The sequence below is a fragment of the Brachionichthys hirsutus genome, chromosome 19 (genome assembly GCF_040956055.1).
Source record: "Brachionichthys hirsutus isolate HB-005 chromosome 19, CSIRO-AGI_Bhir_v1, whole genome shotgun sequence".
Taxonomy (NCBI): domain Eukaryota; kingdom Metazoa; phylum Chordata; class Actinopteri; order Lophiiformes; family Brachionichthyidae; genus Brachionichthys; species Brachionichthys hirsutus.
Genome location: NC_090915.1, coordinates 3,142,763 through 3,163,939, shown reverse-complemented (window position 1 = coordinate 3,163,939; position 21,177 = coordinate 3,142,763). Strand labels below are relative to the sequence as shown.

The window sequence follows — 21,177 nt, the reverse complement described above, 5'->3', positions numbered from 1 at the left end:
AAGGTGTTTCTAAAGGAAAAAAGCAAGCATCTGCTGCTAATATGTTATTCTCCACAAAAGCTCAGCCTCGCTTTATAGAAAACGCTGAAGCATTTTCCAGATTGAAAGTACGTGAAAGCTTGTAGAAGACCTTCGGGCTGTTTTAGCTTTGCATGGCTACCTGGGTAGCCCCGTTTCTCAGTCAGGCAATGTGGTAGTAAAGCTTAAAAAGGCCCTGACATCGCTGGGAAAATGCAAAGAATGTGGAGCGCTGGTGAACTTCGGACCAGCTAAATTACTGCAGTATTCAGTGTGTTTCAGCCTATTTTATTTTGTCCTAGAAAGGATAAATGTGTTCCCTGATTTAACAAAAAATAAAGTCGCTGTCATCCAGCACCAAGGATGCAACATGAGTTTAAGTCAATAAAATGTGACCCTTCTTGCAGGTTCATGCAGTCGCTTGAAAGCATTCTCCCATCCATGTTTACCTACGAGTGCACGTATACTGAAACGCACACATCATTTGTTCTCGACGAGCAGCGAATCCTGTGGGAACATGTTTGCAGCTCTGCCGGGTAGATCGTCGGCACCCAGACAGAAGATTGGGCTGCTTCTACAGAACAAAATAACTGCACTCACCAAACTCACCAAAACAAAACCCAGGAATTCCCAATCAACAACTGCTTATTATCAAGTCGTAAAAAAAATAGTTGGGACAAAGTCCTCTCATCTTTATGATGCCAATGTTTGAAAGTTTGCAGCAGAAATAGCTCTGCTACATTGTCCGCTTTGATCAAGGCACTGCCGTTTCGTACTGCAACAGGTTCATTCCTTGGAAATGATTCTAAACTTGGGTGACACAATTGCACAGGAATTCAATAAAGTAAGGTCGCCGGGCTTGAAACATTCGTAAAATGTAAGGTCATTCTAGCCCCCCCCCCCCCAAGTTTGGATAGAATAAAACTTTACTGGCTTTGCTTGCTTGGCTGCATCATATTTGGGTCAAAACCAAGACCTTTCAGACACTGTATGCTCAGGAATAATTAGCCCCAGATTTATGGTGCTACATTTCATATGCAGGTAATAAAATAAGAAATGGACAAGACGATTTGCCTCTGTAATTATATATCTGGAGTTTAATTACAAATCTGCTTATGTAGACTTTTAAAAGGTAAATACATTTGATATTGGATTTAATAGAAATATCAGCGCGTTAACCAGCCATCTTATTCCAGAAACGAATTATAAATATAGCTCATAACAGCTAATCAGATCAGAGCAGATTAATGAGACCTCTTCTAATCAATCCTAAAATATGAAGTGATTATTACACGTTTATGACATAGAAATCTAAAAAATAGAAAAAAATCATCTGTCACTGCAACATGAACATGCAAGCCAGAACAAGCTACCGCCGCTGGGGGAGCGTTGTTATTGTGAGGGGGGGGTGCGAAGCGTGGCTCTAAATGCTGGAATAAGAACTAAAATGGATGGTTAGCTGACTCGCATTTTAGCTAACAGTCAACGCGTTACGCTAATATAGAAATTGAGTGTCAGACAAGAGGCATAAATAAGACACACGCACACACGCACACACACACACACACACACACACACACATAAGGCTCGGGGGTTAAAAAATAAATGCTGGCGGACAACGCAAGAAGAGGCTGAAGAACCGCAACGCAGTGCGGGGCGATACAAGCGCAGACTCACCCACAGCTCCGACCCCCAGCTCATGGTTCCAGTAGGATGTCCTCGCAATAATCCACAACTCGGATGAGGTGTTTTCAGCGCAACACAGACTGACGTTAGAGTTTTGGTTCTATGACGTCAGCGAGCGTCATAGAACAAGGTGGAGGGCGCCTGTACTCGTATTTTACTTCAAAGGCTCATCCTCGTCTGATACAAGATGGCCAGAAGCTGCAGCGCAATCTTCAAACGGGATGGTCTCGCGCTCCATGCAGCGCGCGGGCACCCGCTCCGGCCCAATGACAGCTGCTCCCCAGCGCGCGCGCGCGGGTCCGGAAAGAATGGCGATTGGTGGAGAGCCGCCTCCGCAGGGTGGCCTTCGCTAATGCTGTCGGTGGCTCGAGAAAAGCCCCCACGTGGAAATAAAAGGTTTGCATTTAGAAGTAACATGGTGGCGGTGTGGAGGTGTGGAGGGAGGGGTTAAAAAGGTCACCACCCGTGGCAGATGTTGCATTGAATACCCCCCCCTTTACCCCTTTACGTATGGTAAAATGGTAAAGTCAGATGCCACAATATTCATTTATACTGGCTTACATCTCATCATCATTATCATTATGATAATTGGGATGATTTCCGTGACTCATTATGTAAGAATTCAGATATATGATCGTTTATTTTCGTTAGGTTATAGATTATCGATTCGGTGGCGACGCTAAAGTATCGCTGTGACACAACACTGCCATCTAGGGGGGTTGACAGTTCAACAGCTTGGAGTGACGTCACTTGGCATGGAGAAAAATAAATTCGTTTAAAAAAAAAAAAACACACAAGTCGGCTGCTTTCTCAGCAAATATTTTAACTAGCACTGCTATAATTAATATTTACACGAGTGTCACATTCAACGACCTGGGATTTCGGCTACACTTATTGCTTTTCCTGCTGTGATAAATGAATAATAAACTATGACGTAAATCTGCTGGCTGCACATACAGTAAAAACGTCGCGTCCGGTGTTATTTAAGAACATTTTCAGCCATTAATCAGTTCGGTACTTGAACCATTTATAGCCAAGTATATCAAAGATATAGGAGGTAATGTTTTACCAGCAGGGGGCGCACAAGGACCTTCACTGAAACCAGTCTGGAGTAACTTTTGGAAGCAACAATAACATTAACAAAAAATATCCTACATTCATCGGTGGATCATCATATCTCAAAATGAAAACCCCTCTTGCACCTTTTGCAGAAAGAGAGCCTGGATGTGACCCCAGCCTTTTAACACTAGAACTACAAAGGCGACAAAGGTGAACTGGCGACCTTTCCAGGGTCGCTCTGGCAGGCTCGAAGTCTTGACTTGACCCTAGATGACAGGCAGTTATTGAAAATGGCCTATTGATTATTGATAATTATTAATGTAATCTATCTGCTGCAGGGATGAATTTGATTATTTGTTTATTATTTGTATGCATATTTGTCTCTATTGTATGTATTTGTAAAGATGACTATAGGATTCAAGATTCAAGATTCAAGATTCAAGATACTTTATTGTCATTATGCGAGCATAATAAAATCGTGAGAAGGCCCACGGCTTAAGGCACAAATCATAACAAACTAAATTCACTCTCTTAAGAAACAATATATATACACACAGAGAGAGTGAGAATCACAGGCAGTAGTGCAAAATGGCAACAGCAGCAACAGGGCCGGCATAGAGTGTCCCAGATCGCTACAAGGGAACGACTGCTTTCACAGCTCGGGGGAAGAAGCTGTTTCTGAGCCTCGTAGTGCTGCTTCTTATTGTCCTGAACCGCTTCCCTGATGGAAGCGGGACAAACAGTCTGTGGCCCGGGTGGGTGGGGTCTGTGGAGATGCGTCTGGCCCTCCTCTGGACTCTGGAGATGTAAACAGAGTCCAAATCAGGCAGACGGTGACCCACAATCCCCTGAGCTGCCCTCACCACCCGGGATAGGTCCTTCCTGTCCTGTGCCGTGCAGCTGCCGTACCACACGGTCGCACTGAGACACAGGATGCTCTCTATCGTGGCCCGGTAGAAGTTTGCAAGCAGCACAGAGGAGAGTCCAGCCCGCTTCAGCTTCCTGAGGAAGAAGAGCCGTTGCTGGGCCTTCTTCACCAGGTGTCTGGTGTTGAGTGTCCAGGAGAGGTCAGAGGAGATGTGGATGCCCAGGAATTTAATGTTCTCCACACGCTCCACTGCTTCCCCTCGTATGCACAGGGGGGCGTGTTCAGTCTTCCTGGACCTCCTGTAGTCCACTATGACCTCCTTGGTCTTGCTGGTGTTCAGAACAAGGCTGTTACTCGAGCACCACAGCATCAGGTTCTGGACCTCCTCTCTGTAGTGGGTCTCATCGTTGTTGGAGATGTGACCCACCACAGTGGTGTCGTCAGCAAACTTCACAACCATGTTTGTGGAGTGGATGGCAGAGCAGTCGTGGGTGAAGAGGGTGAAGAGAGCAGGGCTGAGAACGCAACCCTGGGGGGTCCCAGTGTTCAGGATCAGAGGGGAGGATGTGGTGTCTCCTATCCTCACCACCTGGGGCCGGTTGCTGAGGAAGTCCCTGACCCAGGAGCACAGCGGTGGAGACAGTCCCAGGCTGTGGAGCTTCAGAGCCAGCATGTCCGGCGGGACGGTGTTAAAAGCTGAACTGAAGTCCACAAACAGCATCCTGACGTAGGTGTTAGGCTGCTCCAGGTGAGTCAGGGCCGAGTGAAGTGTCAGCGAGACGGCGTCCTCCGTGGAGCGGTTCCCCCTGTAGGCGAACTGCAGGCTGTCCAAGCCAGCAGGGATGGCGTCTTTGATGTCACAATATTCACAAGATGTCACAAGAAATCTGCAGCATCAAAAGTTGTGTTTTCAAAGCTGCTTCCCCAAAAACTGCTTTCAGGTTTAGATGGCGACAGATTTACTTTTAATAAGCAGAAGTGAGATGGTGTGACATCGTCTTGTATTTGCAGCGGGGAAAGTTCCCCAAAAGGATGAAGCTCATTTTAGATCATTTTTTTCTGCTATCATTTTCTTGGTGTTTCATGAACTGGATGCATTTTTGCAAAATCCTGTAAATTCCCATGTAATCTTACTGAATTCAGAACCAATAAATGAATGAATGAAATATTTCAGACACCCATGAGTCCAGCTTGTTTGTTTTTTCCTTTAACCTGAACTTCAACACCATCATGTCATTCTAACTGAAAGGAAAGGAAAACTTTCCCAACCTGATGTTTACCCTTTCTATGATTAGAGTCGGTAAATTTATGCAACGCTTTGTTGATTTAGCTCCTTTTGAAGCTCAGTGATGTGGCGCAATAAAGAAAACTTGCTTTGAATGTAGGACTTCTTCTCTCATCATATAACATTTGGTATCCTCAGATTTACTTCAGATTACGGTTCGCTTGCTGGATAAATTGGATTACCTTCACGGTATAATCAAGGAGGCGAGGCCTGGTTAGGATTACCTGACTGATCCTAAGATTCCCAAATCATATCAAGTAGAGAGCTCTTTGACAGGGACGAAACTTCACTGTCAAGGCCCAGTGGGCTCAAATCAGATTATGACCAAGGATTAGATTATCACTCCTAATCCAGGTACTAACATTTCTGATGTCAAAGTGGCGCATTTGGATGTTTTGGCCACGCAAAAACTCATCATGTGGATTTTTAAATATTTTAATTACATTTGAGCCACTGATAAGATGCGTCCAGAAAAGTGCACTGTTTCGGCGCATGCGTCGTTGTAGTCCAGAAACCGGAAGAAGAGGAAAAAAACCACCGCCGACGACGACTCGTCTCCGCCTCATGATGCCGCGTAGCAACAGTTGAGCAGCGGTACATATCCCCTCCGGACAGCCAGGGACACGCGCTGCCGTCGCCGAGGTGCCCTGGAGGACTACACCTGTGTAATCTTTGTCGGGGACGCGGCGGGGCCTCCCTTCTCTCTCGCGCCGTAGCCCGGTAGCCTTTCGGCGGCTTTCTGCGTCCGAACCGCGCGCGTCGTCGCCGCTATGGATGTGCTCTGGGTGATGCTGCTGCTGCTGATCCCGCTCCTGATGTGGACCAGCAGCACTTTCGTTTTTTATTTCAAAAAGTGTTTTTACGTGGCCTGGATGATGTGCCTGGCCCTGCTGACTATTCCTCTGTGCGTTCTGAAGAGCGGGGGCAGAGACGTCGAGAACATGAGGTGAGTTTGTTTGCATAGCAATCGCAGCTCGCAGCGCCCTCTCTGACAGCTAGCCGACGTTAGCATGCTAGCTAGCCTCAGTCGTAAATTATTGGAAACGGTAAAATCACTCTTATTAGCACACTGCGACTCTGTAATGTTACCATGACAACACGCTGGTTCTATGAGCTTTTAGTATTCCTTTTTTTAATGTATAAAGAAAGCTAAACCAGTAAAGAGCACATGATGAATGTTTAATGACGTATGCTAACATTAGCTCCTTTAATGTGATGGTAGCAGATCGTCTTGACGTGTTGCTAGCATTAATCTTTTGTTACACTTTGATCTGATGCTCGGACATTTCTGCTGGTGACGCCGAATTAAAGGCGGGACTCGTCACAAATAACGGTGATTAGTCTTTATCCTACTTTCCGTAAGAATGTCCGTCCTTTTACCCAAATGAGGTTAAATTAGCGCATTCACGAGGCTATCGTTGTGTTAGCTGCTATTTTAATGACACGCGGAATCACATGAGCTGAATCCGAAGCATTTGTGGCAGCATTCACTGAGGTGTCAGTTTATTTCAGCCACAAATTGTGTCTATAAATGGAAAATCAATAGAATTCAACATGATCAGACATGCATTTTTTGTTTTTGTCTTAATGAGGTTGACCAAAGTCTTCCAAGTGAGGTTTTGCAAACAGCACAGATTTGTTCATTCCGATTTTGGCCGCTTTTACTCGTGCCCTTAAATCTGATCTGTCACCATAGCAACAAATGAGGTTTTATTCATTTTGATAAAGAACTGTCATCAAAATAAACTGATGCTGATCTGCTTCTGGGTCCGACCGCTGATCCGAAACGAGGGTCCTCTGGTGAAGAGGATGGGCTCGTGGCTCGGTCTGAACTGACCGTAGATCAGCCTCTTCCTCATTGCGATATGCGGGCTCTGCGTAGTTATCATCGTGGGTTTCTCTCTTCGTTTGAATCCAGCCGATAACGTTTTATTCCCCGTGAACAAGCTTCCGCTCGCTGGAACGCTGACGTCGTCGTTGCGTAACGTTATCGCTCCTCTGCTGAAAGATAAAACAAAGTGACACAACAACCTCTCCCAGCCCCCCCCCCCCCCATCCTCGTTTGTACTGTATAACAAGCTGTATCCATTCTGGGTAATTATCTGCAGCCCCCTCAGGTGTTTCTGAACAGTAACAAGTCTTTTTTTTTGTCGTCCTCAGAGTTGTCCGCTTCATGGTTCATCATGTCAAGTATTTCCTGGGTCTGCGCTTTGACGTGAGCGGCTGGGAGCATCTGCAGACGGAGGGGCCGTACGTGATCATCTCCAACCATCAGAGCTCCCTGGATGTGCTGGGTGGGGGGCGCTGTGCTACCTGCAGTATATGCTATCGCTAGTTTACTCTGAAACGCCAGCGTTCCTCTTGGCCTTCCGGCGGTTTCCCGTTTAGCAGACGTGTGTTTTCTCTTCATCCGTCCATGCCGGAGGAGGAGCGTCCCTGAGCTGCTGAGTGATGAAGGCAGGCCCCCCAGGCCAGGCGTCTAATTAGAGCCGAGACGGCTCAGCACGAGTCGGGCACGGCGTCGCCGTTGCCAGGGCAACCGCTACGCCCGGCCACTACTAGCCGCTGATTCTGCGTGGATGAGAGGAGAAACGAAGACGCCCTCGGCTCCGTGCTGACTCGTTTCCAGTTCCGACCGTGTTGGGTCACGTCTGTTTACGCACGTAACGTTTTACAGCGTCTTACAGTGACTTCTTGCAGTGTGCTATTTCAGCACCGGCTTGCCTCTCCACAAAGGTTATCCGGCCGCGTCTGGTTTCACCACGTCAGCACTTTCTGTCGCGCTAAAGCCCGGAAATGAAGCGAGAATTTCCTTTTTGGAGTATCTCGTGTGCCGCGTCAGCAGACTTCGCCTGATTGGGAGTCTGTTTCGACAAGGGCGGTCGGATAAGACGGCCGGACGGACGGGCAGAGTCCACGTCGAGCAGAGGCCATGGGAGTTTCATTCATGTTTCGCATTCTTGTGCGGTATTATGTGTAAAAACTAAACAGGATTAAAAGATGACTGATTAACAAATGCTGTCTGTGAATATCGCTCATGAATAAAACTCGAGGTTTGCGTTGACGCCTCGACTTAGAAGTATAACGTGCACGTTTGTTTTCGCGCTCCTCAGGTCTGATGGAGATCTTACCGGACCGCTGCACCATGATCGCAAAGAAGGAGCTGATCTACGCCGGCACCGTCGGCCTCGTCTCCTGGCTGGGCGGCATGGTCTTCATCAACCGCAAGAAGACGAGCGACGCCAAGAGCGTCATGGCCGACGCCGCCAAGACCATGCTGGATGAGCAGGTGATCTGGCAGCAACAGAAGCGGAGTTTAGTAGTTTGACCCTCAATTGTTTGTGCGGTTTTGTGGGTTTAATCTGGTTTTAGGCACGCAGGGATGATCAAACTTCCATTTTTCTTTACGATTCTCGCCTTTTGACCGCCGCAGATCCGCCTGTGGGTGTTCCCGGAGGGAACGCGAAACCAGAGCGGCGACATGCTGCCCTTCAAAAAGGGCGCGTTCCACCTGGCGGTGCAGGCGCAAGTGAGTACTCGCCTTGCAATTCATTTCCAGATGTGAACGAATGTAACTTCGGTACGGGCCAAAGTTCCGTTCAGCCGTCTAACTGCGCTGGAACAAGCTTGGCTGTGAGGATCAGGCTGGGATCCAGGAGACGCTGCCAGCATCGTTCCCGTTTTAGACGCATGGGGGAGCACGAAAGCTAATGCAGCGCTGTGCAGCGTTGCGGTTTAGGCCGTGACGGGCTTGCACAACGCCCACTCAGCCTTATGCGTGTGAAAGGAATGCTTTGAAATGAATAGTTTGGTCTGTTTAGACACGAGTGATCTCCATCTCAAAGCGATATTTCTGTTCTGCGCTCTGAAGTCGTCTTCAGGTTCGTGATGTCATTTTGTAGCGCACGGGTAGAATGAATTAAAAATATATATCCTGAAACGATAGGCAGTCGAGAGAGCGCGACAGCATTCATACTTTCATAGAGGGGGGGGGGGGGGGGTGTTCCGAGGCTGCTTTTAGATATAGAATCAGTGTTTTCATGTTACCAGGCGGAGTGGGGTGGGAGTCGTGGAGCGTGTTGGCGTGTGGCGTCGGAATTCCTTCATCTGATGACTGGAGAACACGATTCGCTTTGGTTTTCTCCGCTGGCTTCGTCTCACGCTTGAGGCGATTCCAGCACCTTTTCTTCTGCATTTCAATCTCTCCATGTTTGTTCCTGCTCAGGCCGGTCGGGTTGAGGGAAACGCCGTGTTCAGCCTGGCGCCCATTCTGCATCCATTAGCAGCAGCACAGAAAAGATTATTTTTATGTTCCTGTCTTTGACTTTCTTTCCTCTTTATTTTTATATTTTTTCCCAGGTGCCAATCATACCAGTCGTTTTCTCCTCCTACAGCAACTTCTACCTGCGGAAAGAAAAGCAGTTCAAATCAGGTGAACCACCTGGATCATGCTCGGTGTTCCCAACGTTTCGTGTCGCCCCGTTTCTGCAGACGTGATTCTGACGTGTTTTGCCCCCCCCCCCCCCCAGGCACCATCAGGTTGAGGATCCTCCCAAAGATCGAGACAAAGGGGATGACATCGGAGGACGTATCGTCCCTCTGCGACAAATCTTTCAAACTGATGCACGCCGCCTTCTCGAGCATCTCTGGCTCCGTAACCCAGAGCAACGGGCCGCTGAAGCACTGAGACCCACTTCCCTGCTACTGGGCAGGCGCACCACTTGACGCAGGTGTCCCGTCGTGAACTCTGTTTTCGTCTTGTCGACGCCCGGTCCGGTGCGCCTCTGGCCCGGAAGTCGGTCCCGACCCTCGCCGTGTCTGCAGCAGCGCGGAGTGAGCGGAGTGACGGACGGCGAGCCGGACGGTTGCGGATGCGCGTTGTTCTTCGTGCATGCCTTGGTTTTTGGGTTTTTTTGTACGGCTCTGTTGCTTTATATTCTCTGACTTTCGAAGAATTATTATTATTGTCTTATTCTATCACCATTTTGTACTTTTCATTTTGCCTTTTTCTCCACCGTCGCCTTCGCCTCGACATTTTCTATTTTCTACTCGAACGTCTAGGTTTTTATTCCTAGACGTTTCACATCACCGCCCCCCCCCCTCATCTCCTTCCTTCCTTTCCCTTGTATTGCCCCCCCCTGTCTCTCGCCTCGGGACGAAGGGAGCGGGGTCTCCACGAGCAGCGGCGTGCGTGGAGGTGAAAGGTGGACGCCGTACGACCACAGACTCCGTCGGTCCTGTCGCTATGAATTTAACTCCGTGTCCGTACTGACTCCTCAGCTCGGTGACGTTTAACTCCATGATGTACTTCAGGAGGAAATGAATTCCACGTTGCTCCGAGAATAACGGCGAATAACAAAAGGACCCAGTCTCCTCCCCTTTTTGTTACTTTTACCTTCTTGTTTTTTTTAAAGAGGCGATCACATGGTTTTGTTTGCTCCTTGAACAGAACTCGCTATCGAACGTGTCAAAAGGTTCATTTCTTGTTGTGCAATATCAAACAGCTTAGTCACTGCTCCAAAGTGTAAGCTACCTGTTGTGCCATGTCGAACCCGCTGCCCCGTCGCCGTGACCTCACCGCAGACCTTTCATCCGACCAATGACGCTTCCCTTTAGCAGCTCCGTTTTGTGCTTCTCGTGAGGATGGAGGAGAAACGTGGGCATTTCTAACTTTTTAAACAAATCTTTCTTCTTTTTTTTTGTCGCTATAAAAGCAAATAAGTCGTCTTTGCTTCGTTGATCTGATTCCTTCATCGAGCCACGCAGAAGATTATTCTATTATTTAAAAGGTTGTAGAAATGATTGGCCTTGAGTCAGCCGTCGTCGCCTCCCTATCGCTAATCGAGCTCTCGTTTCGTCCCCACGTGCAGGAAATGACTTCTCGCCAGGTAGAACTGAGCGAGCCGAGTTTTAGTTTCACATCCGCATAAAGTCGCTTATTTTTTGTGAGGATGTATTTCGGCGTTCTGGATGTTGAGTCTCAGTTGATTTTAGGAAGTCGTCGTGTTGCGGTGGGATTGATGCCACATCTGGTCGCCTGTATCGAGGAATGGTGGGAGCTCAGCTTTGAGTACATGCGACGCTTCCTCTGATGGAATATTTGTCTCTTAGTTTGACTACATTTATTGTTTTTGTTTCTCTTCCCTCATCTGTGAACCTTAAAACCAGGCGTTTGAATGTTATTACCGACTTCTTCCCAATCATGTGCGCTGTACATGTTGCGTGTCCATGTTTCTAAGGACTGTCGAGTTCATCTGTTACCTGCTCGCATCTCAGTTATTTCTTAATGCAGGTGTGATTTGGGAGCTTCGTACTGGTGGCTCAGGCTTTGCAGCAGCCCTGCTAGTTTGTTTTTTTTGAGCCTCATGTTTAAATACTGGTATAGATTCATAGTATTATTGTAAATAAAGCACTTTTCATGCTGAGTTTTTGTGGCAAAAGTCCAAAAGAACTTCCGAGTTTCCTCTTATCTTCACCAAAGCTATTAAAGAGTATAATTGGTGGCTTTAGATGGAAAGGAGGAGCAGAGCCTTGCAGGACTGTGTGTGTGTGTGTTCATACACACACACCTGGAATAGCTGCCCATTTTATTGCCTGGTTAATAATAATGTGTCCTTGATTTCTCCTGCTCTGGGTAAACGTCAATGCCAAAACAATAAAGATATTTTTTTTTTCCTTTCAGGTTGTGTACTAAAATGCGTCCTCTGTGCAGTACATGTTTGCAGTACATCTTCTAATCTATAAAATAGTTATTGGAACAAGTTAATTAGATTTTAAATGTGGCATCTATTTTAAGAAACACTGGCTGTCATAAAAAAAATAATTCCATAATTACAGATTTTTATTTATTTTTAATAAATTAGAACAAGGCTTTTACTTTAATCTCTACTGGAATACTTTTGGACTTCTTAATGGGACGCTGCCTCCCCCAGGAATAAATATAGAACAACGCAAAATACTTCTTCTCCACGAGGAACTTTTATTACAAAATGGTACAAAACTAAATGAGTCTATTGGAGCACAGAAAAATAACTAAAGAACTCATAACTTAGATTTTATAAATACAGACCGTGGGACGGTTCGGCCCGAGGCAGAGGACGTAGCTGCACTGATGTAAAACAATTTGACCCTTGACCTTCCCGGGGGGGGGGGGGGGGGGGGTGATGCAAGGCTGAAACTGACCCTGGCGCAGGTGCAGTTACAAACAAATATGACAGTAATCCAAGTGGAAAAGCAAGTGTGGAGAGAGAAGAGGTGGGGGGGGGGGGTCATCCCAAAACGGCGGCCATCTTGCTTTGTGTGACCTCTGTAGCTAATTCTCCTGACACGAACCTGCAGAGAACGGAGGAGGAAGATGGGATGTAAAGACTTTGGTCCCGACATGAAGTCAAACTTTTAAAAACGTTTCTTTATAAGCAAATATCTTTAAAGGTCGCTCCGGTGTCGCTCACATGTGCCGAGGCGCTCCTCCAGGAAGCCCACCTGCTCGCTGAGGGAGTCGATGCGGTCCAGCTGCTGGAAGGAGTGGGACAGCACGCTGGTTTTATCCGACGAGCCGTCGTCCAACGACGGCGGGAAGGAGCTGCTGAACGGCGCCAACACCAGCTGCAACTTCTGCTCGGAGGCGGCGGACGCAGGAACGAGTGAGCGGATCAAGTCTGAGCGGTTTTCAGCGTGGAGAAGCCGGGTTCTCGTACCTTTTCCAGGAGTTCTACTCTGCTTCTCAGGCTCTGCATCTCTTCTGTCACGTTCTCCACCCGGTTGAGCTTTTCACCTGCAGATAAATCGCAGGGAAAGGCATCAGTAGCTGCCGCCGGGCTGCAAAGCAAGAAGAGGAGGGTGGAAATCCTGTGGGAACGAGCTCATCCCTGCGTGGAATAAGAGGCTGCAGGGCGCCACCTGAGGTGAACGTCCCGGGCGGAGGCGGGACCCCCCCCCCCCCCGGCTTCCTGGCTGCCGAGCAGACAGACCCGGAGCGGCTCAATCGCTCCCAGATGTGGTCCATTACTGAGACAAGCAAGGGTTGAGAAACAAGGTGAGGAGGAGGGGAGGAAAAAGGAGGCGGGGGGGAAACTGGCGGTGACCCCCCCGGCAGACAGGGTTGATGGAGCCGGAATGAGAACACGAGCGCCGGCCAAGAAAGAGGGATACAGGGAGGAAACAACTCGATGGAGATGCAGCGATGTAGTCCAACACTCCTCCACAGCAGAGCTGGGGGGGCCGGTGGGGGGGGGGTACGTTTGTGATCATCAACATCCCTTTGACGTTCGCATATGAACAGATAACTCCGTCTCAAGCCAAGCGTCTTTACCGGCCTTGAACTTTGCAGTCGTGATCACGCCCCTCTTCTCCTCCCTCCCTCGCAGCTTTTTGGGCGAGCGGAGCGATCTGTCATATTTCGTCTCTCCGTCCTCCCGTCTCTTTGTCTTTGTCTGTCTTTTTCGCCGTCTCAGCAACGGCAGCGTTACTCTGAAGCGGAGTCGTTCCGGTCAGCCGTCTCGTTATAGCTGAGGAGTTCCATTTCGTGCTAATCGGATCCATAAACGGGAGGGAAACTGGAACGGGGCCCAATAAATAAATGTTCTTCCAGCGAGACATGAGACGGTATCCGCTTTAGATTTACAGTTTGGTTACGAGCAAAGAAAAAATCCCCAGAGGACGGAAGATCTGGGAAGAAATCCGGAAAAAAGGGGATTCGTGTTGCAATAACGCTGAGGGGGGGCCGACTCACACATTTCTAAACTTTGGAGGGGATTTCTATTATCTTGTTGCTAGGATACGGGGGGCGCACACACAGATCCAAATCCACTTTTCTTCTTTTTTTTGCAGGAACATTAGTAAGGGAAACTAATGGAGTGTGCTGGATATCGATGTCTGAATTAGCAGCTCTATTAGAGTCACATGTTGGCTGGATCCAGTCCCCCCCCCCCCCCTAGTCCCCCCCAGCGTGCGGCCGGACCGCGGGACGTCTGTCTGGAGTCGGCACCAGTCGCAGTGCATTATTACTCACGGTACGAGTTGAGAGTGGCATAGCGCGTACCAAAAGTAATAATGGACCGCGAAGCTGGCTCGGTTCTGTTCTTCTGAGCTCCGCACACTGCTGCTGCAAGACACAACATATAACACACACACACACGCACACACACACACACACACACGGATGTGATGCTCATTTACCCGCATCTGTGTGACCACCCACTGTTGCCTGGGTGAGAGAGGGAGGTGTAGGAGGAGGAGGAGGAGGAGGAGGAGGAGGAGGAAGGCTTCGACAGGAGAAGCCGTCTCCGGCGAGCCTGAAGCCGTCTGCGCACGCACACCGGTAGCTGCCGGCCGTGTTCACGCACTCCTGGGCACACCGCCGGCCCTCGCCACACTCGTCCACGTCTGACCGGCGGGGAAGACAAACGGGCCTTCAGTGCGAGCGGCTGAGCCGGCAGAGGCTCGCGGGTAAATGTAAATGTGCGGCTCTACCTGTTTGGCATTGGCGGCCCGTCCAGCCCGGAGGACACGAGCATCGGTTGGGTTTGGAGCAGGCGCCACCGTTAGCGCAGGGTCGTCCACACACGGCTGTATAGGAGGCGAAAGAAAAGATTCTAGAAGTGGATCCTTTGGTGAGCAGGAGAGGGTTAGCTTAGCTTAGCATGAGGAGTTCATATTGGTCGTGGGAGCTTCATTTTTACCACACAGGAATGAGAGAACGGTGCAAAACCGACTCTTCCTTAAAGCGGCACACGCGGTCGCTGCGCGGATGCGTCTGGTTACCTTGGTTACAGTTGTGAGAGTGAAATCTCCGCCAGCCCGGGCAGCAATCCGGGAAGAAATGGGAGGAAGGAGGAGGAGCTGCTCTGCTCACCTGCCGGTACGCCACGGAGTACAGCGTCCTGCGGAGACAGAATGCAGACGCCCAACGTGAGGGCTTCCCTCCTTATTCATAACGCTGTCAACACCCCCCCCCCCCAAACCCCCCCCGCGCCTGGTTGAGCCTGTCCAGCCTTTTTCATGTCTGACCGCAAGAACTCCCCCCGGTGAGAGAATGGGAATTTGGTGGGATATTAAAACCACGGAACACTGACGTCCAAGAGAGTGTCAGCGATGGGGGGGGGGCGCTCAGATCCACACACAGATCCAATTGCTGTCTGATGAAATGATTCCATGTTTAGTTTAAGAAACTGAGGTAAGAAAAAGTTTGGAAAATCACTTGGGATTAAAGAACTGGAATCATCTGAGGCTGGCAGGAATGATGCGTACGAGAATAAAAAAAAAAAGAATGAAAATAGGCTAAAGTTGAATGATGACAGGGAGGGAGGAGTTACAGCAACGGATTACAGCGGGGGAATGTCCGGGGGGGGGACTTGAAAGCATCGGAGCTGGAGAGAGATTGAGAGTGTGTCAGTATGGAAGGAGAAACGGTCCAAAATAAACACGACGGCGGTCTCTGAGGGCGAGCAGTTCATTTCCCGTCGTTAGACGAGGCGCTCGGGATTTAGATCCGACCCGAATCGGTTCCATCGAGACCCCGATCTGCGGGAAACACGCGTGTGTGTGTTTATCCGAATCTGTTTGCGGGTCGATGCCATCGATTTGTGGCTTCACCCCGTCTAAACACACGGGAGCGTTGCTTACCCGCTCATAAAGCAAACGGCGTGCACACGGGCGTGCCCCCCCCCCTCCCCCCCCCGGTGAACCGGATCGCCGAGCGAAGGCCGAGCTCACTTGTATGTGCTGCAGAGGCGGTTCCCCCGACACAGCGTGATGTAGGGCGTGTGCACCGGCTGGACGTAGGACTCTGTTGCCATGGCGACACTGTGATGAAGGTCGTGGCCGCACACCCTCCTCCTGGGAAAGAGATGGAAAAAGTTCAACTGAGATCTGGGAAATCGGGACTTCCTGCGGCGGAAGCTGTGCCGGTTCAACATGTTTCGGATTCGGATACTTCAGATTAGGTTTCGCTCCGGAACGTCTTCAGTTACGAGTCGACCTTTTGACCTCTTTATTTTGCTCTTCGTGCCAATCAACCGAAAACGGAAAAAGGCGAGCCCAGAAGAGTTCTCGTTCTGGACGCCCCCCCCCCCGTCGCTAAGACAAACACATCTGACTGACGGCTGAGCATGGAGACAACACGACAGACCATAATAAACACAGGAAGAGAGGTGCGCCGTTACCCGTGGTGAGAGGAGAACTGCGGCGCGGCCGTCACCTGCAGGACGAAGAGGAGGGAGGACAGAAGCAGCGTTTGGGACATTGTCTTCCAATCTCCCACGTTCCCACGCCCGGTCTCCCTCTGTGCCAGTCGGAGAGGAAGAGGAGAGGAGGGGGAGGTGGGGGGGGGGGGGGGGGGGGTCGTAGCCAAAGTCTTCCTCTCGCTGAGCCTGAAGGTGTGGTCTCCGGGAGGATGACTCCGGCTACCTGTGGCAGAGAGGAAGGAAACGCGAGGTGATTATTAAAACGCTGCTTTTAAAGTTTCCTCAATGTCAGCCAAAAGAAGAAATTATATATTTTGCTCTAGTTTAATTTTATTATAATGAAATGTGAAGTTGCAACATGCCTGAGTATATTTTGCTGCTTTCCCTGTTGAGTCATTTTAGGGGGGGTAGATTTAGGTGCGTCTTCAAGATTTGATGCATTATTGGTGATTTGTCATATTGTGATTGATTTGTTCTCGCTGGGGATTTGGATGTGCGTGATTCTCTGTGTGAACTTAATTCTTCCTACAACAGAGATGCTTTTTTTTTCTTTTATGGCAATTTGGAAACTTGCTGGATCGACGACTCCGCGCATTCTTGGCCTGGATTAAGTGGCGAACGAGCCGAGCTGCACTTCTCAGGCTGAATCACACAGATTCCTTTTGGTGCATCCACAATTCTGTAACAACCTACAGGTTTGAACTCTCTCTGACCCCCGACCTGAGACCGGACTCTGAGACCTTCAGAGAAAAAAATACAGAGAAAAGGAATCAAGAGTTCTCCCTTCACTTATCCCTTCTCGTAATCTTGGATTATTACATTCTGTACGGGATTAAAAACTGTCCGTGCGCTGCGGTTCCAGGATGACAGTCGACTCGGACCTGCAGCAAGAATGCATTTTAAAGACATTTACCTTCATTGCAATAAAAAAAAAAGTGAGTGTAATTTAGGACATGAGACGTGTGCATGTTTGTTGTAACCTTGCATCATTACAGTGAGAAACGAGCTGCAGGGCAGAACCTGAATACCAAACGGGCGTGATTCAGCAGCCTCAATCTGTTATAGCTTTGAAGTATGATGTCATGAAAAGCTTTTTAACATATGTCAAAACCTGCTATTTGGGAATTCATAAAGTAGATTACGCAACACAAGGTATAAAAAAAAAGCATTTCCCCAAAGAGTTAGGTGCAGCTTAATTATGGAAGCAAAAAACGTACATTTTTTAAACATGTAATGAATAAATATCTTTGGGGTTTTTTGGACAGAACAGAATATAATTTATATAAAAGGTTTATTGCTGTCCAGGTGCTCATAAGACGGGCTTGTTGGCCAATCAGCGTCCATCCCTGTCTCGTTTTAGTGCCAGTTCTGACCTACTGGACGCAGGAGGCGCGTTTCTCACGCTCGCCATCAGAGGGCGCTGTTTCACAGCACTGCGGAGCAACATCCCTCACTCGGAGCGCGTTCTCCGCAATGCCCTGAGCGCGCACTGTGATAAACGCGCACTATACGCGGATGTATCCGCATAATAAAGAGCGTCGTTCCCGCACCGGACGACGCGGACGCGTTTATCACGTCACAAGGCAGAATGAACGGCGCAATCATGGATACAGAAATAATCACAAACCGTGCAAAGGACAGCAGCTTTCCTAAAAACGATCACGCCAAAAAACGCACAGTCCCGCGCGCGCAGGAAGAAGAGAAGCGCGTTAAAGTTAGTCCTGGTTGGAGTCCGCTGGTGCGTTCAGGGTCCGGGACTAGGCAGGTTTCTCCTCGGACTGTCAGAGAGCACGGGGGTGATGGTAGGACCTCCCCCCCCCCCCTCCTCCAGCGGGGTGTCCCGCAACTCAGGACTGCCTGCATGGGCGACCACGTGCGTGACGTCATAGGCTTCGGAGTTTGTTTGTTTTTAATTCATATATATTATATATTAGTTACTTTTAGGACGTTTTTGGACGGGACGCAATTTTTGGATTCTGCCCCCCCGCCCCCCCTTGGGGTGACGAGCTAAAACGATGCTGACTTATATTGCATTTTTGAAATTGAAAACATTCGTACGTGCGCAATAATAAAATACTTTAACTTTATGTCAACTTTTAAGCACCCATGCCCGACACAGAGTAAATAAATGTCAACATGATCAATAAATATAATATTAATCTAGCCAGTAATGATAATAATAATAGTAATTACGTGGCCATGGATCACTTTATTATTATTTGTTATTAGATTTATGATCATATCATCAATTTTTGACGGGTTGGAATTCAGTAATGTTATTATTATTATTTTTAAATGCTGACTGTGCAAAAAGGATGCAGTTGCCCTTAGCAACCAGCTTTGCATCAGCAGGTCCAGCAGCTTTTTAACTATAGACTTTTTTTTTTTTTTTTACATTTATAAAAATCTTACCTGCGCAGTCGCGGGTCATCGGGTGCGTGCGCGCGCGCTGGATGAGCGGCGGCGAGGCGCGCCAGCCGCCGGGCCGCAGGATGAGAGATCTCTTCCATGGTGCGGGTTTCTTGAGATTAAAAACCCTCCCGGTTTATTCTCGGTGCTCCCCGTGAGTCGTCTGGCGACAAATGAAATGCGTCGGGGCGTTTTTCAGGCGCTTTTTATGCACGGCTTCCTGTGGAACGCAGGAATTGGATGGACAATCCCAAACCGGAATTCCTGTGAGTGTTTGTCGCTGATAAAAAAAAAAAAAAAAAACCTTCTCCTGCACAAACAGGCCGCATCCTGCTCAGACCGCCGAGCAAAATGTGATTTAGAAGCACTTTTCGGGGCCTTCTCGCCTCGGGAGGGGGGGCTCATGCTGCCTTTACAGTCCAGAGATAAACACGGGAATAATCAGCTCTGGTTTGATCGACCTCACACGTAGGATTATTCTAATGTGTTATAGCTGGAGCTCAGACTCGTGTTTACAGTGAGGAGATCAAATCTGGCAAATTGCAGCGCGTTTGGGCCAAAATGTCGCCACAAGAAAAGCAGTTTCTGATTTCCTGCTCGAGTGTTTCCGTTGCACTTCTCTATGTATCCAGCTCACATCATGAGAATCAACGATTCATTCAGTGTGGACAAAGCTAAGTCTGCAAGAGGATGGAGTTCCTGTTCGATCCGGATTGGGAGAAAGCAACATTCCGAGGTGGTCCGTTCGGTGTTCCAGATTTGTCTCGGAGAAGATGCTGAAGCGGGGGGGGGGGGCTGAAGCAAAGCAGCGCTTCCTCTCCGAAGGGAAACAGGAAGAGGCTGGGGGGACTAGATTCTGGAGCCCGTTCCCGTGGAACAATACAAATCTCACTTGGACAGGAAACGGATCTGCGTCAAAGAGCGCCGGAGCGATTTTGCTGAAGGGCAGTAGCGTTGACCCGAGACGAAGGGCACGTCTGAGCCCAGCAACAGTTCAAATGTTTTTAACACATCTGTATGAATGAATGAATGAATGAATGAATGAATATGAGCAACGTCCAAACCTTTAACTCCTGGATCAACGGGAGAGGGAAGAACATCGTAAGGATGCTCTCCCCTCCTGGGGGAGGCTGGAGCCAGGGGGGTCGAACTCCACGGCTTGCCAGTTCATCTGTTAGAGGCCCCGCCCTTATTTTGCCTTAGATGTTACATCTCGAGTTGTAGAACCACGTTGAGGATCCAGTGGGTTTAGGATGAAGAATCAGCTTCTGCTTTATAGGATTTCCTCGCCGAGCAGCCAAACAGGACATCCTGATGTCCAAGGCCTAACCCCCCCCCCTACCAGACATGGACAAAGACTTTGAGCTCGGGGTCCCAGCATTTCCTCGGCTCCACTTCGGCAGCCAGGGGTCGTTTGAAAATCCGTAATTCAAAACTGATGTTGCAGAATTCTCACAGACTGAACCAAAGCGAAAAGTGCACTTTTGCCCCTGTGCATGTTCAGAACACGCGTTAATACCCCCCCCCCCCCCCCCCCCCCCCGCGACGGCGGCCTCCTCCTCGTGGAGTATTCCTGGCCTCCTGCTGACAGCTCCTTTTTTGTCAATCTGTCTCGGAGCGTGTCGGGAGATGAAGGAGTTTGTGAAACCAGAATGGCGTCCGCCATATATTGCAAAGACACAATCAAGTTATAAATACTCGCTAGCTTGAGGATTGTTCATTTCCGACTCTTCGTGGAAGAAATAAATCAGCCCCATTTTGACTAGATGATTTCTCCCAACCAGGAGACAAAGCCCCCCCCCCCAAACAAACCTCTGATTCATTCCCTTCTCCTTGACCCCCCCCCCTGGCTTCAAAACCGACCCGTAAAGCCTTTTGTCCCACGAAAAGGAAAAAAAAATCTGCATTGAATAAAAGGCTCAACTGAAGCCAGTCTCTTCCTGAAGAAGCAAATCCAGTCAATTTTATGGATCGCTGATGCTTCCCAGACCGGAGCAGCTCCCTATGATGGTAACGGGAGTCTCGTCCGACAGACGGATGCTGCATCCAAGGGGGACAGAGCGACATCAGGGCAGAGCAGAGAGCGCCGAGCTTCCTGTTGAGCCAGGCAGCAATCTGAGTACCGATCCGTTAAGACCAAGACCAGCCAACGCACAACTAGGATTCAAACTGATAGTCATGTATATCAGGGTGCCTAATCAATAATCAATCAATCAATCAATCCATGCGTCATTTACTCTGTTAGATGCAAGAAGAAAGGGGGAAATGACTGTTAAAAATCAAAACAACGCTTTAAAGATTCATCAGGACAGGAAAAGTGGCAGAGGGTGGATGATGGATGGATGATGGATGGATGATAGATGGATGGATGGATGATGGACGCACGCAGGCTTATCATTAGCATGTTAGCTTGTTTTAAGCCCTGCTGTTTCTGTTCATTCCGTGTTTCATTCATTAATTCGTTTATTATTGCCGCAGTAAATTACTTTACTGAGTAAATGTTATTTTGTGTATCTTAAGTACAGAATTAAACACACGGTTCATAGTTATATGGAAACAAGTTTTATTCATTTAAGTAGATTAAAACCAGGTGATACATTTCTTCATCATTTCACTGCAGAGCCTTTTAAACCTTCTAAAATGTGAAATAATACAATTTGGGTGGAAGC

General features: G+C 48.6%; 3 protein-coding genes across 4 annotated transcripts in view; 1 reads left to right on the top strand and 2 right to left on the bottom strand.

Moving 5' to 3' along the window:
- fnbp1b (formin binding protein 1b) overlaps positions 1-1,971 on the bottom strand; it is a 34,973-nt gene extending 33,002 nt beyond the window's left edge. For both annotated transcript variants that reach the window (XM_068753333.1, XM_068753334.1), the window contains exon 1: positions 1,696-1,971. In XM_068753333.1, coding sequence (XP_068609434.1) covers positions 1,696-1,719 — 24 coding nt within the window. In that variant the 5' untranslated portion in view covers positions 1,720-1,971. The remainder of the gene's footprint in view (positions 1-1,695) is intronic.
- A 3,715-nt stretch (positions 1,972-5,686) lies between these two features.
- Positions 5,687-9,604, top strand: agpat2 (1-acylglycerol-3-phosphate O-acyltransferase 2 (lysophosphatidic acid acyltransferase, beta)). The gene is made up of 6 exons (XM_068753297.1): positions 5,687-5,862; positions 7,077-7,210; positions 8,030-8,205; positions 8,350-8,445; positions 9,276-9,348; positions 9,446-9,604. Exons 1-6 carry the CDS (start codon positions 5,687-5,689, stop codon positions 9,601-9,603), a joined length of 813 nt encoding a protein of 270 aa, XP_068609398.1. The 3' UTR covers position 9,604.
- Positions 9,605-11,883: 2,279 nt separating this feature from the next.
- Positions 11,884-16,262, bottom strand: egfl7 (EGF-like-domain, multiple 7). Its single transcript, XM_068753067.1, has 8 exons — positions 16,079-16,262; positions 15,630-15,752; positions 14,679-14,797; positions 14,388-14,483; positions 14,094-14,300; positions 12,614-12,690; positions 12,368-12,530; positions 11,884-12,248 (listed from the first exon to the last, which is right to left on the bottom strand). Exons 1-8 carry the CDS (start codon positions 16,156-16,158, stop codon positions 12,229-12,231), a joined length of 885 nt encoding a protein of 294 aa, XP_068609168.1. The 5' UTR covers positions 16,159-16,262; the 3' UTR covers positions 11,884-12,228.
- Positions 16,263-21,177: the final 4,915 nt, after the last annotated feature.